General features: G+C 41.4%; 1 protein-coding gene across 3 annotated transcripts; it reads right to left on the bottom strand.

The window, feature by feature from the left end:
- Positions 1 to 5,261: 5,261 nt before the first annotated feature.
- Positions 5,262 to 13,710, bottom strand: PHB1 (prohibitin 1). 3 transcript variants are annotated; one of them, XM_089531690.1, is made up of 7 exons: positions 13,626 to 13,710; positions 11,974 to 12,094; positions 10,732 to 10,893; positions 9,195 to 9,337; positions 8,663 to 8,779; positions 8,267 to 8,362; positions 5,262 to 6,305 (listed from the first exon to the last, which is right to left on the bottom strand). In XM_089531690.1, the coding sequence occupies exons 2-7, from the start codon at positions 12,059 to 12,061 to the stop codon at positions 6,093 to 6,095; spliced, it is 819 nt and encodes a 272-aa protein (XP_089387816.1). In that variant the 5' UTR covers positions 12,062 to 12,094; positions 13,626 to 13,710; the 3' UTR covers positions 5,262 to 6,092. The 3 variants fall into 3 exon arrangements, with proteins under 3 accessions (XP_089387816.1, XP_089387817.1, XP_089387818.1); XM_089531691.1 differs by lacking the exon at positions 13,626 to 13,710 and adding an exon at positions 13,466 to 13,616; XM_089531692.1 differs by lacking the exon at positions 8,663 to 8,779.
- Positions 13,711 to 14,232: the final 522 nt, after the last annotated feature.

The raw sequence follows: 14,232 nt of genomic DNA, 5'->3' as shown, positions 1-14,232 counted from the left end.
GAGGCATGTTGCTCATGGCCTCAACAAACCTGGAGCTGACCCTAAAGCCTTGATGTGTGCAAGGGGCAAATCTCTCATTCCTGTTCTCACAAGGCTGTTTCACTTGATTGCAGTCCCAATACTTTCATCTTAGCCTTGGCATGAAAGGGCATGTTACCTAGGCAGAGAAAGAAAGGAAAGCACATAACAAACCCACACCTGTCCTTGCACCTTAACTTGCCAACCCACAGAATGACACGCCTACATTTTAGCTGCAGATCTTATCCATCTTGTGTGATTTCGCTGTTGACTCTCAGGGCTGCAGATGCCTAATTCACCTTCTGTGTAGATGCTCCCTGGCCCTTGAATGTTTCTCATGCTGTTTTTCTCCCCAGGCATTCTGGCCTGATCCCAACAAATATTCTGCTTTCCATACCCTCCCTGTGGTTTCATTTGAGTCCCAGTTCTTGTCCTAAACCACCATGTATATTTGTCTGCCGAGCAAGAATTATCCAGCTCCAATGCAGATGAGATGTTGGTGGGCATTTCTCTTCCTATAAATGTAGATGTTGAGATATAATACAGGCTGTATTTTGGCTGAAGGTCAGAGGAGAGTGTCTGACTCCTTCCAACCAAACATGGATTCATTCTCTTTTCTTCTAGAGCGGCAGTTCTCAATCCTTGTGAGTCCAGACATTTTGAACTTCATCTCCCAGAAGCCCCAGCCAGCATAGCCAGTAGTCAGAAATTCTGGGAACTGAAGTGTGTACAACTGCTGGAGATGGGGAAAGATTAATCCTTGGGCATATACATTACACATAACATGTATTTTGCCATTCAGTCACCAGATAGGACAGAATGGTGGTGTGGAGCTTCACTCGATCCCACCATCTATGATCAGGTGGCAGAATGATCAGGTAGTCGGGAACATCTCTTATCAATTCAGTGAACCAAAATTTGGACATCCATGCTTTGCAACAATCCAAATAGGAGATTCACAATGTAACAGACTAGTTTTTGAAGACAGCCCAGATAATGCAGATGTCCAGCTTGGAAACTAGTCTCCTGGTGGAGGTAAAACTGCAAGATGATAACATTCCTATTGTAGCTGAGGGCTACATCACACCAGCCTGTTGCCCCCCCCCCCCCCCATGGTCACATTGTTTAACCAGATAGAAAGATACTGGTATGGAAACAATCACTATCACACGTTCTCTGCAAAGCATCATGGTGCTGCTTTAGTTATGCAAAAGGTCTTCTGCATTGCTTTCTTGACCCTGACTTCTTCTTGCTGTCTGCTCTACGTAGCACATTCATGCTGTTTTTTTTCTTTGCTTTTAGCCGCCATTTCATCTTTCCAACCGAAATCTCAGAGATACTCAATTTGGTTCCCAATCTGCAGTGCTTACCTCATTAACATTTCTAGTGATCCGTGCCTTCTCATTATGTGGCCAAAGTATGGCAGCCTCCATTTAATCATCTTGGCTTCCAAGGAGATTACAGACTTGATCTGTTCAAGGACGCATTTGTCTTTTTGTCTCTCTATGGTATCCTAAGCATTCTTCTCCAGCACTACATCTCAGATGAGTTAATTTTCTTTCTGTCTGCTTTCTTTACTGTCCAACTCTTGCATGTGTACATGGAGATAGGGAATACAATTGCTTGGACAATTCTGACTTACATATGTACGTTTATTTTATTTGCCTTTTCTTTTTTTATATATAATTTTTCTTTCTGAATGTTTATGATTTTAGTCGTGAATTGGTTTGTGTTCAATTTAATAGATATATTCAGAATTTAAACAAGTGAATTTGGTTTCTTGCCTACATGCATGTGGGCAATCACCATACTACCAGATCACTTGTTCATTAAAGGGAGGGTACCTGGCTTTCCAGTTCTGCAGTATCTGTCACCTGGCATTTACAGCAGTCTTCCTAATCCAATAATCTTAGCCATGAGCAGATCCCAGCTAGTTGGAACAATATTGATACTTGTCTTTAAAGCCCTGAAGCAGCCTGGATCTTAATGTAATAAAGCAGTGTTAGGCAAAAGTGGATTCAGGATATACTTGCAAATCACCAGATGATTTGTAGGAGGTCACCAAGGTTTCCAGCTCCCATTTGTTTAAGCATAGTGATTATGGGGGGCTTTATTTCTCATCAGTTAGGCATGGAGGTTTGGGGGGGGGGAAACAGAAGATCTATGTTTTGAAGTGATTTGTGGGCAACCTCCAGTTCTCTGGTAATGGTACATAATCTGTGTTCATGTTGTAAACAAAGGAGAGCCCAAACTCTGTTCCTGAGGGGTGTGTGTGTTGTGTGCCTTCATGTTATTTCCAATTTATGGCAATCCTATCATAGGGTTTTCTTGGCAGGTTTCTTAAGACGAAGTTTGCCACTGGCATCTTTGAGACTGAGAGAAAAGGAGTATTTTTTGTCATCTCTTTTTCATAACCTCCTGAGATGTGGGAGAGGGGAAGTGTTCAGAGTTATAGCTTTCATCTGGGATGGCCCCTCTCTCTGCTTGAACCATGGATCTTCAATATTTTCATCTCATATAAAAGCAGCATGAGCAAGGATGGAGCCTTCACCCTTGTTTCCTGTAATGAGAACTTGTCTGGCCACTTCCCTATTTGCATTCTGCTGATACATATCCCCCAATCCCTTGTGTGTGTTTGTATGGAAATCAGCCACAGTAAAAAGCAAAACAAAGAACATATGGCAGGCTGGAACAATCAGCTGAATTTTTGGGAAGCCATTGGCTCTCCAGATGTTGTTGAACTACAATTGTATACGGTCTTATCATTGGCCAGACTGATGGGAGTTGGACTCCAAGACCATTTTAGGAACCCCTGACATTGGCCTACTGGAACTATTTCCCCCTGCCAGTGTAGATTTCCTGTTAGTTTTTGGTGTTTTATTACTGCTCTTCTCTTGGCAAGCTATTTGTGATCTAGTGTTTTATGCAACTAAGGGAGATTATTAATAAATAACAACACTGTAAAGACTATTTCCTGTAAAGTGGTGTTAGTGCCATTATCAAATTCACTATGTCATTGCTCTTAGGGCCAAAATCCAGGGTGGCCATGTGACCTGCTTTACAGTGGATGGCCCTCTGCTTGAAATCATTCTCTGTTTCAAGTGCTGTACAAATTGAAGATTAAGGGAAATGAGGAACCATGGAGTTGTACACCAGGGGTGGGAATCATGCAGACCTCCAGATGTCGAACTGCAGAGCTCTCAGCATTCATCACCATTGCTATGTTGGTAGGGCTGCTGGGACTTGCAGTCAAACAATATGTGGCATTCAGATCATTTATGGCATTGCAAATTAACATCCAGAGTCAGTGTGGTGTAGTGGTTTGAGCACAGGACTATGACTGTGGTGATCAGGGCTTGAATCCTTGCTCAGTTGTGTAAAGTCACTGAGTGACCTAGGGCAAGTCACACTCAGTCTCATAGGGAAGCATTGGCAAAAAAATTTCTGAATAAATTTGTTTTCATTTGTCCTTTTCTGGAGCGACATTTCTTCTATGGGCAATATGTAGCTACTGAAATCAAAATATTTGTCATGCAGGAGAACTGTGATGACATATTGTCATGTTGACTCTTAACAAAATCAGCTTAGGGGGAAGAGGAAGGAGCAGCAATGAGGGGAGACTTTTGGCTTCAGCATCTATTAGGGATGCAGTGGTTTGAATCGTTGGTTTAGGATTCTGGGAGGCAAGGATCTAAATCACTGCTCAGCCACAGAAACCCACTGGGTGACCTTAGGCAAGTCACACTCTCTTTGCCTTAAAGGAAAGCATTGGCAAACTGACTCTGAACAAATCTCATCAAGAAAATTCTAGGACAAGGTTGCTGCAAGTTGGAAACAACTTGAAGGCACACAATTCTATCAATGCAAATATATCATTTCCTACAGATTACTCTGGAAGCAATCTGACCCTTAGTAGAAGGTTCTCTACTCTTGTTCTCAAGACTTTTAACTTCTACCAGTACTGAAAACTATGGAAAGCCATTCTGCCTTAGCACCAAAGTGCTGGACAGTTCCTGCCCCCCTCCCCCCGTTTCTTCTGAGCCAAGAAACTGCGTGAAACTTGTCCTTTCAACTTCCATCACAGAAAGCATGGCTGATGGTTAGAGACTGTGAGAAGTGTAGTTCAGAACATGTTGTGGCCTACCAGTTCTCCATCACAGGTACAGATTATTGAAACAATATGGGCTGTATGGTATAAAATGTACACTATGTATTTATACTATAAAGGATAAAAATGTCTGCAAAAATGATCGAAGATCATCTCTTGTGTGATGAGATTCTACCTGTATTACCATTTCTTTGCTCTTATCCATCTATTGCTAGCATATTAATTCTACTCCTGGAAACAGAACTACTGCCGATCCACAATAGGTGGGTAATGTATTGTGATTGCAAAATTGGGACTTCTTGGCATTCACTCAGAAAAAACAATCTTCTGTAAAAAATAATCTAGAAAGTCTACAATTTTTGCATGAGCACAATCATGGACGGGGCAGTGTACATATACTTCACATTCCTTTGTCATACTTCCTTGTTTATTCTTTTGAACTGCTCCAGAATTTTGTTTTGAAAGGCAAGATATGTCCATCCAGCCACACATCAAGCATTAGACTTGGCCCTCTGTCAAAAGGCAAACCCTGCGCACCAAAAATTTAGATACACCCTCTATACTTTTTATCCCATCCTTGAGACTATTATGACTTCCTTAAGTGACTCAGTTAAGTATGAAAGTGAGACAGTCTGCTATCAGGCTAACAAACTGAGATAGACATGCTGGATGAATTTCTCAAAAGGGTGGCTTCTGGGGACTGGAAGACGTTGCCTTATTGTGTGTTCTTATATGCACATGTGCTTAGTCCCTAATGTATTGAATGGAGCTTATTTTCCAGTAATGTAATTTGGGATGGCAACAAATGGCTCAGAAACAGTGCAATATAATTGTTAATGATGGCCTTTATGTGATATTTATGATACTGAAGGGTAATAAAATATGTAGAGTTAATTTATTGCACTATGTGAAAGACAATTGGCCAGTTTTAAATTGTGATCACTGGCTGGTAGATTCTAAGAGTTGTCATCCCAATCTCACTTTAACCACCTTCTCCCTTCAATATGGCATGTGGGGGCAGCAGCTGTTTTGGATGGCTTGCTTAAGATCACAGTGAATTAAAGGAAGAATCAACATTTGAACCCAAGACTTCCCCACTCATAGCTCTTGCTAAATCAAATGCAAATCACACTGGTAAGAAGGGACAATTTTATTTGTTCATTTGTTAAAGGTTGGTTAATACAATCTCATCTTCTTGCAGTGCCATTGCTAAGTGAACTTCTTTTGAAGTAACTGAAAGATCCCACTAGTTAATGCTGTTAACACCAGCTGATCAGTGGAAGAAACCTGTCATACCCCTCTTGGGATGAGAATGTGAAACAGAGACCTGCTGTTTAAAAGAGCAGTCTTTTCTCTGTTTGAGGACAGGTAACCTCAGCTATAGTCACAGAGGAGGACAGAAATACAGAGATTTACGTATGGTTTAGCTCCATATAGAAACATTCTGTCTTCAAAAACCATCATGTCCTATTGCAGATCAACATCTGCATTACTGCAGGGGTGGAAATTTGGTGGAGATAGTTTCTCATACTGATAAACCTCTGCATGGCATTGGATTTGACAGCAAAGAAAGGGTTGAAAAAAGGACAGCTTCTTTCTTTTTTCAAAACAAAGCTGGGTTAATGCTGACCATATGGATCTTCATTAGTCTAAAATGAAGTAATATGGTACGATCTTGTAAAAATTAAAGTTTCATCCAGAGGTTCTTTTTAAGTTAAATTAGCCAGAACAAAAGCATGCAACTCCCTAGTCTTTTACAGCTTTTGGTCTGCATACTGATCAACAAAAAATAATGTTCTAGGGGAAGAAAAGGAAGCGTGATTGCCTTTATTAAGGAATTTCAATCCATTTCAATTTCTTGTATGTTTAACCCCAAATGGGGAAACCTCAGTGATTATTTTTGGCTAGAATCTCTTATTTTCAAGGGAACTGTAGAAAAAGATAGGCCTGGCGAAAGAGAGGATGCTCATTGGGGTAGCTGAAGCAACACTGACTGTCCTGAGGGTAGATAGGTGATGTTGCGGGACCTCGAGAGCTGATAAGCAATGTCTTCAGCTGCCTCAAGTTTGCGTAGTTCAATGAGGCCATCGCCTGCAGTAGCCAGAGAAGTGGCAATCAGCTCAGCTGCTTTTGAATCCCCCTCAGCTGAGATAACAGCTGCTTTCTTCTGCTGCTCTGCCTGTGGAAGGGAAGAGACAAATAATGTAAGCAGGAAAAAGTTAAGTCACATCCACAGGACACCTAACTCCACCAACAGCAAACTCCAGCAATGATTGCTGACAAGACTGTAGCCAGAAGAGGAGAAATGAGAAAATAAGGGTGCAAGGATCATGCTCAAGAGACACTGAGGTTTTGCAGTGTAATACATTCGTTTTAAAAAACTGAAGAAAATTAAAAATGAAACAATTAAATGGCAGTGGAGCACAGTGAAGTATCTATGGGGCACTGAGTAACAAGCCTCATGTACATTTAAAGCAGTCATGGAAAACACCCTCCAAACCAAAACACCATTTTAGACCCCTCAAAAAGGAGAATTGCCTCTTCCAGAAAACTCAAGGAGCAGTAATTCTTCCTCACGAGGGACAACCTCCCACTCTTTCTACTGCCACAACCCTCAGCAAAAGCAGGGTTTAGGAAACCAGAAATGGACATCTGGCCACTTCTAGCTTATTTTTTTTTTTGGGGGGGGGGGGAAGAAGTGGCAGAAAATAGGCCCCTAGACCTTGTTTATCTCTGGTTTAAAGGATCAAGGAATAGAGGATCCAGCTGGATTCCATGTAACTTCTGTCCCCACTCTTCCTCATCCTTTAGAGCACATTTAGGGAACATGTAGCTCTCCTTATGTTGATGAAATAGCTGGTACTCTCTCCACAGGTCAGACTGGCAGGGGCTAATGGGAACTGACGTTCAACAACACCAGGGGTGCCACCTGTTCCTTAGCTCTGCTATATTACTTGCTAGTCAATTCTAGCTGCTTTTCCACTCTCTTTGTACCTCTTGTATTCCAAAGTCCTACATTATTTACTTTCTACAAAAGCAATGTTTGGTGAATTTAGCTTCAAGTCAAAAGGGCTTCCAAACTGTATGACTGCCCCCCGACCCACCCCCCTGAATTCTGCTTGTGTGAATGTTCTTAATTTCTCTTATCCATGCAGAGGAAAGGTTAAGGCTGTTTAGTGAATAAACTCAGAGAAGTAACTGATCTGTAATTTTTTTTTTACTAGTCCCCCTGGGGCTGGCAGTGGAAGAACACAGAATTGTATTTTAACAGTGGGGCACAGAGGACAGACCTATCAAGTTATATTTGGATATTGCCTCTAGAGCAATCTCTACACATCTGTTTTTCTCCATGCTTCATCCTCACAACAATCCTGTGGGATAAAGTCAGACTGAGAATACGTGACTGGCCCAAAGTTAACCAGGGAGTCTCATGACTCAGAGAGGACCAGAAAGTGGGCCTTACAGTTCCAATCCACTATTGTAACTAATAATGCTGATACAAGCTAAAGCTTAGATGAAAAAATATGCCCAGGATATGGGAGACCATGTTCAAATTCCCACCTGGATGAGATGGATTCAAAACAAGCTACCAGCTTTTATAACACAGCTTGTTTAAATTTTAAAAAAGCTAAAAATGATAAAGAAGGATTAGATTAGATGTCTTTAGAAAGGGATTAGATATATTTATGAAGAATAAGGCTATGAATGGCTATTAATCACAATGCCTTTATGTTGCCTCCATTTCACAGCCATTATTTTTCCAAATACCAGCTCTTAGAAAACCCAAGGAGGGCACCTTATACTCATATTCTGCTTTTGAGCTTTCCAGAGGCAAAATCTGGCACACAAGGTGGTAGACAAGATACGGATAAGCTTGGAAAAATGGCTTTTTTTGGATGACAGCTACCAACAATGTTTGGGGGATTCTGGGAATTGTAGTTAAAAAAAATTCTTCCAGGCTCTGTGAGTCAGTCAGTCTCATTGTTCCAATGGCTCTTAAGCTTTTATACAGTGTGGGCAAAAAGTGCACTAAACCAACGAATTCTGAGCAACATGGAATAAATGGAGAAAAAAGTGAAAACCTCTCAGGCAAGAAGTGAATGCCTCTCGAGGCCATCTAGCAAGCATATTAATACTCACCTTTTCCACTATGAATCTGGCCCTTTCTGCCTCTTGCTGGGCTACCTGCTTCATTTCTACTGCTTCTGTGAACTCTTTCCCGAACGTCAGATGTGTCTGAAAGGGAAGGAAAGTCAAACTATAAACTGAAGACTTCCTGGCCGCTATTCAAATAAATGGAACACCAGCATACACGAAATTTGCCTTACGCCGAGGGGTCCAGAACGGATCCCCTGGGTATGGCAAAGGCAGACTGCATATGCAATACAAAACTATACAATATAAAACAAACTAGGTAAAATACAAAGACTACAATATAATATGAAACAAATTGTAATCAATAGCTAGATGCCATAGGTTCTTCTCCTCTAATTTAGGCTCTACTCTGTTTTCTATTAGCAAAGTGTGGTTTCTTACCAAGGAAACATCATCCAGGATGAGTCCAAATGTTGCTGCTCTTTCTGTAAGGTCTTCACTTACTTGACGTGAAACTAGCTCTCTCTGGGTGATTAACTCACCAGCATCAAAACGAGCCTTAAACAATAAGAAGTTCAAAAAGCAATTGGGGGGCAGGATAGCACATGACATTGTATTTCCCACTAAAGGACCACAAAGGGCTGCACCACAACCAGTTTTTAAAAACTGCTTAAAATTACACTCAAATGCCCCAGAATCCCTTTGAAGAATGGGGAGGGAAATTTCATCTTATTTTTGGCCTACCTGGGGATGGTTTAGGCCAGAACACCCCTTTTTAAAAAATAAATCAGGAAGTAAACTAGAGATCCATTTTAGTTTTCAAATTTAGCTCCCCCCTCCTACCAATTATATCCAGGCCTACTCAGAGGCTTTTGCAAGATAGGAAATCCCTAAATCTAATAAGAAGCTGGGTTTACTGATTCTCCCATTCTATCCCATGGGGCACCACACTCAATAATCACTTTTGGCTTACCACTACAGATTTCAGGATCTCTGTTGTAATGGAAGGCAACACTCGCTCATCATAGTCTTCGCCAATAGTGGTAAAAATTCGGGGAAGCTGAAGAGTCACTGGCCTGAACAAGATTCGCAATGTGATGTTCACATTCTGTAAATCTACCAAAAAGACAGGGAAAATATTAGAACAAGAATTCTAGGCAGCAATGGAAGGGTTATTCTGGGGCTACTCCACATGTTTTCTGAGGGTCTATAAGTGAGAAGTTCCCAGTTCTGGCCTCTTCTAAAGTCCCTCCCATATCTTCCCCACATCCTGCCTCTTCCATATCAGCCTCCGTGAGAACAGAGCCAATGGTGAGGGATGTTAATAACTCCAGTTCCAGTATCATCTGCAGGACCATTGGTTCTCCATTCCTGCATATCAGTTTGGGATCTGCCCAGTCCCAGCAAGGTTTAGGAGACCATCACTAAAGAGAATGGTGTTTTTCTTTTAAAATCATCCTTAGTAATAATTCCGTATACCAATGGGCTTGTTTTGTCTTGCTTTGACTGAAGTGTTTCCAGGAAGATTTGTCTGCTGAAGAATCTCTGCATGCTTGGAATGGAATCCAGATGCATTCTGGGACATTTTAGGGCACAATGTCATTTCTTTTGTTGTATGTTGGCTTGTTCACATCCACCATTGTTGGAACAGTGAGCGGATACCTTTTTCTGGGAAATGTATGTGCTATTTATGGTTTTCCCATTTTGGAATCCCATTATGCTTATGTGGAACCCTGAAAATGACTCCTGTATGCCAGGAGTGGAGAAAACTTGGATCTGGATACAATTATTTGTAATTGATTGGCAAGGGGTTCTTAGTCCAGCTTATTTATTTATTTGCCAATACTTGCATACTGACAAAATTCCAAAGCTATCTACATCAATAAAATATGCACAAAACATAAATACAGAGAAAACACTACACACATTCTTCTGAAGTCCATGGACATTGATGGCAGTAAATAAATAAATAGATGTTGGGTTGGACTAAGCAAGGAAGGCTTGTTCAAATAATTTTTTTGAACATGTGTTGAAACAATTGGCACAAGTCAAAGTTCTGGTTTAATTTGACCTCACTGGTTTAAAATGACCATACTTTCTGCATAAATTATACTGATAGGTGAAATGAAAAAATCTGGAGAGAACCAATTGATCTGGGTTCTTAAGTGGAGTGGCTGTGGGTTTGAATTCAGCCTATGTTGGATGGAATCCAGGTTCTACGATATTTATTTCATTGGTATACATCAGGGTGATAGTGGAGGTTTCATTTTGTTGCTGCTAAAAACCCCCTCAAAACAAATCTTGCTAATAAAACCCCATGATATGACTTAGGGTCACCATAAGTCTTGAAGACAGAGAATAACAAAAAACAGTTAATAGCTGACAGGCTGAAAACTTTGCTACTCTATTGCAGCTAGCCGAGAGATCTATCAGTAAATCTGGATCGTCTTTCCACTCACACTGTTTTATGTATTAAGGATAAAATCCAACTGGATATATCATTTTATTACCTTTACTCCCAGTGATTACAGGAACATTACGTGGTCGAGAGCGGCAGTCAAATATGATTGGCTTCTGGACCCAAGGGATGAGAAAATGGGTACCTTCTCCCACCACTATGTCCTGAACACCTCGGAATCTGTCAAAGATGACAGCCCTATGGCCTGCATCCACTAGAGAAGAGGAAGAGCAAACAAACATAAACTCAGCTACATCACATTGAAAGCACAAGAAAAGCAATAAGTACTGAACAATGATGCTCACATGTTAAATCAATTTGGACTTATATAATACATTGACAAACCTGTGACAACCCATGACAAAATTCCCTATGAGCAGAACTAGAAAGGTACCACCTCTGTGCTGGCTACTGTATTATCAGGTACTCACTAAGCACACGTCGGACACTGCCTTAAACTTCTTACCTTTAGTGTCCATTTGAAATAGAAGTACCTTTCCAGAGAGGCATATTCCTTTCCCATCACCTAATTCAGATAGAAATGCTGGGGGACTGAAACTGGAACGTGCCATAAGCAAATCATGTGCTCCACCACTGAGTCACAGTATGGCCCCAGTTCCGCCCACACCAGATTGTATTAAGCAAATTCAGTGGAGTTGCTCTAATTCAAATGGAGATTCTCTTGGCTTAGAACCTCATGGTTTATTCATACATTCTATTTTAGATTGTCCCTACTCCTATGGGGTCTTGGTATTTTTATAAGCACTGCCTTGCTAGTTTGTCCTTTGAAGGGACAGTGACAATTGTTTATTCATGAATACCAATAGGAACTGCAAGAAAATGATGCAATGTGGAGTGCAAGGCCATTTGCAGTCTAGCAATTAACTCTTCCAACTTCTGATTCTGGGTTCCCTCATAGTAGGGGTATGGATCTTGTGGCCTTGCAAATGTTGTTGACTACAACTCTCCTATTTGGCTCTTTTAGAGTGGAGAGAGTCTCCACATTCCATTACTTCTGTGAAAAGTCCATTGGTTCTCTTCAGTGTCTGGTTTTTAATTTAACTGTGGGTTCTGTTCACAATATGGCTCAATCTAGATATTACAAAACTATTAATACATAAACTGAGCCTAAGAGAGAATGAATTCATAGGCTCTTATCTTATTAGTTATTCTTCAGCACCTTAGCCCTGTCTAGCAGTCTTTCATACTCTACTGATGAGTTCTAGCCAAATGGAAATCACTAAAATCAACTGCAGTCAGTTACAGCATTTCATGTAAGAAAAGGCCTCCTCACCATTATAAAGAGCAGAGTTGACAACCCCACCAGCAAGTGCCAGGCCAAGGCCAAGTTTACCAACAGTCTCAAAGATCTTGGCAGCCATCAGGTCAGCTTCAAGCCTTCTTCCGTGTCACACCTGCACACAAAACAAAGAAAGGTACCATGACTTTAAAATTTAGAGGCATTAAAACAGTTTCCCTCAGTGGGAACTAACTTAAAACAACTATCTGCTTTCCAGAAATACCAATCTAGGAGTGAATTCTGTTCAGTGTGGTGGGATTTACATCAGAGTGAACATCTACAATAGTGCACTATTGTTGCAATTTAAGGTACAATCTTCTGCCTGCTGATATACATTATTGTTTCCTAACTACAGATTGTACTCTCAGCTTACAAGCAGCGTGTGTTGGGGTATGGAGGGGGGAGAGCAAAGCTTTCATGTATAATGAAAACAACAAAAGGGACAAGAAAACAAGGCTGACATTAAAACTAAGCATCATCATATAACCAAATGTCTGGTTAAGTCTTCAAAAGCAAACCAGAACTGAGAAAGAAGGAAATTCACAGATTTCCTGGGGAAGGCATTCTAGGTCTTCCATTTGGATCATGGCTAGAGCTCAGCATGGCGTTGTGGTCTGAGTGTTCGGCATTGTGGTTTGAGTGTTGGACTACGACTCTGAAGAGCGTGACCACGTGCCGTAACCACAAAGGAGGACAAGGCACCGCAAAATGTAGAACTTTCAGGAAAAGCAGAGAACATGACCAAATAAAAGGTAAAAACACTCATATAAACCCATGCTTCTTAGTCATGCTCAAAATGGATGACATTTTGGAATTCCTCCTGGACAGAAGGTGAAATGTAGGACCCATCCTGGATAAGGAGAATGTCTGGTCGCCCTGATGAGGCAGGAGGCAAAACATCTTTTTTAACTCCAAAACCTGGGGATGTGGGGACCATTTTTCACCTCCTTGTCCCCCCTTCGCTTCCAAGGCCCACATGTCTCTCAGGACCCTTCTTCATTATGAATTATGGTCCAAAACACACTGCAGAAATCACCCAGTTTGAGACGGCTTTAACTGCTCTTGCCGGGGAATCCTGGGAACTGTAGCTTTGTGAGACATTGAGCCTTCCTGGTCAGAAAGAGCTCTGGTGCCACAGTAAACTACAATTCCCAGGATTCCCTAGCACTGAGCCACGGCAGCTAAAGCGGTCTCAAAGTGGATGATTTCTGCAGTGTGTTTTGGACCAATGCAACATTCAGAGCCAGAGTGGCATAGTGGCCCGTGTTGGACCCTTCCCCCCCCTCTTTCCCAGGACCCTTCTTTATTCTTAATTAACATTTATTTATTTCCATAGTTTATTTATTTAGAGTATTTATACCTTGCTCTTCAGCCACAAAGGCTATTATTAATTATTAATTAACATCTACTTAATTAAAGCCCACATACATAGAGGAACCTGCCCCCTTCCACCAGCCAGGTCTCGAGCAAAGGAACCCAGTCCCACCATGTCTTTTTCCTCCTCCTCCACCCGCTTCAGCCCTTCCTCTAATGTCTCCGACTCTTTCTCTGCAGCTTCTCAACAAACAGACTCGGTCCGAGGAGAAGCAAAGACATCCGGGGCCTTTCCAGAGTCCGAAGGCCGCCTTACGACTGGCTCCACTCACCTCGGGCACCAGCAGCAGCGCTGACCTCCACATGAATTCCCAGCCAGACCACCTGGGCCCGTTACGGTGACGACGCACAACCTATGCGCCCGCGACGCCTCGCGCAAAGCCTGGCGGGATTCGTAGTCCTCCATGTCGCAGCCGGGTCAAGCAGCCGCGATCTGCCGAGGCGGAGAGAACTACAAAGCCCGAAGGCACCACGAAGGCAACTTCCTTATTGGCTGGGCGCCGCAGAGCCTCTTGGGATTTGTAGTCCGCCGTGTATAAGGAAGGTCAGGGGCCTCCCTGAGGAGAAACAGGAAAAGGGCATCGCATTCCTTTTTTGAAGTTCTTATTGTTGTGAGACTTATGGCGGCCCTTTCTTGGCAGAGTTCCTTCTTTAGAAAAGAACAGTCATAGAAAGAGTCTTTAGAATATTTTGTAAAAATTCTAAATGTTTTTTTATTTATTTAAATATAAATATCATTGATATTTAATTATTTAAATAATTATAATAAAACATTATATATATATATATATATATATATATTATATTTATATATATTATATAAATATTTATATATATTATATATACTGTAATTATAATGTGATATATATAATTATATAT

This window comes from Sceloporus occidentalis, unplaced genomic scaffold (assembly GCF_023333645.1).
Source record: "Sceloporus occidentalis isolate IW3139 unplaced genomic scaffold, rSceOcc1.0.p SCAF_7, whole genome shotgun sequence".
In the NCBI taxonomy this organism is placed as follows: domain Eukaryota; kingdom Metazoa; phylum Chordata; class Lepidosauria; order Squamata; family Phrynosomatidae; genus Sceloporus; species Sceloporus occidentalis.
The sequence above is the reverse complement of the archived record's forward strand: the minus strand, read 5'-3'. Positions and strand labels throughout refer to the sequence as shown.

Coding starts and splice junctions, on each gene's coding strand:
- PHB1 (XM_089531690.1), bottom strand. CDS start 12,061: ATGGCTGCCAAGATCTTTGAGACTGTTGGTAAACTTGGCCTTGGCCTG. Junction 9,338..10,731: donor TGTAATCACTGGGAGTAAAG/GTAATAAAATGA, acceptor TCTTTTTGGTAG/ATTTACAGAATGTGAACATC. Junction 8,780..9,194: donor AGATCCTGAAATCTGTAGTG/GTAAGCCAAAAG, acceptor TTATTGTTTAAG/GCTCGTTTTGATGCTGGTGA.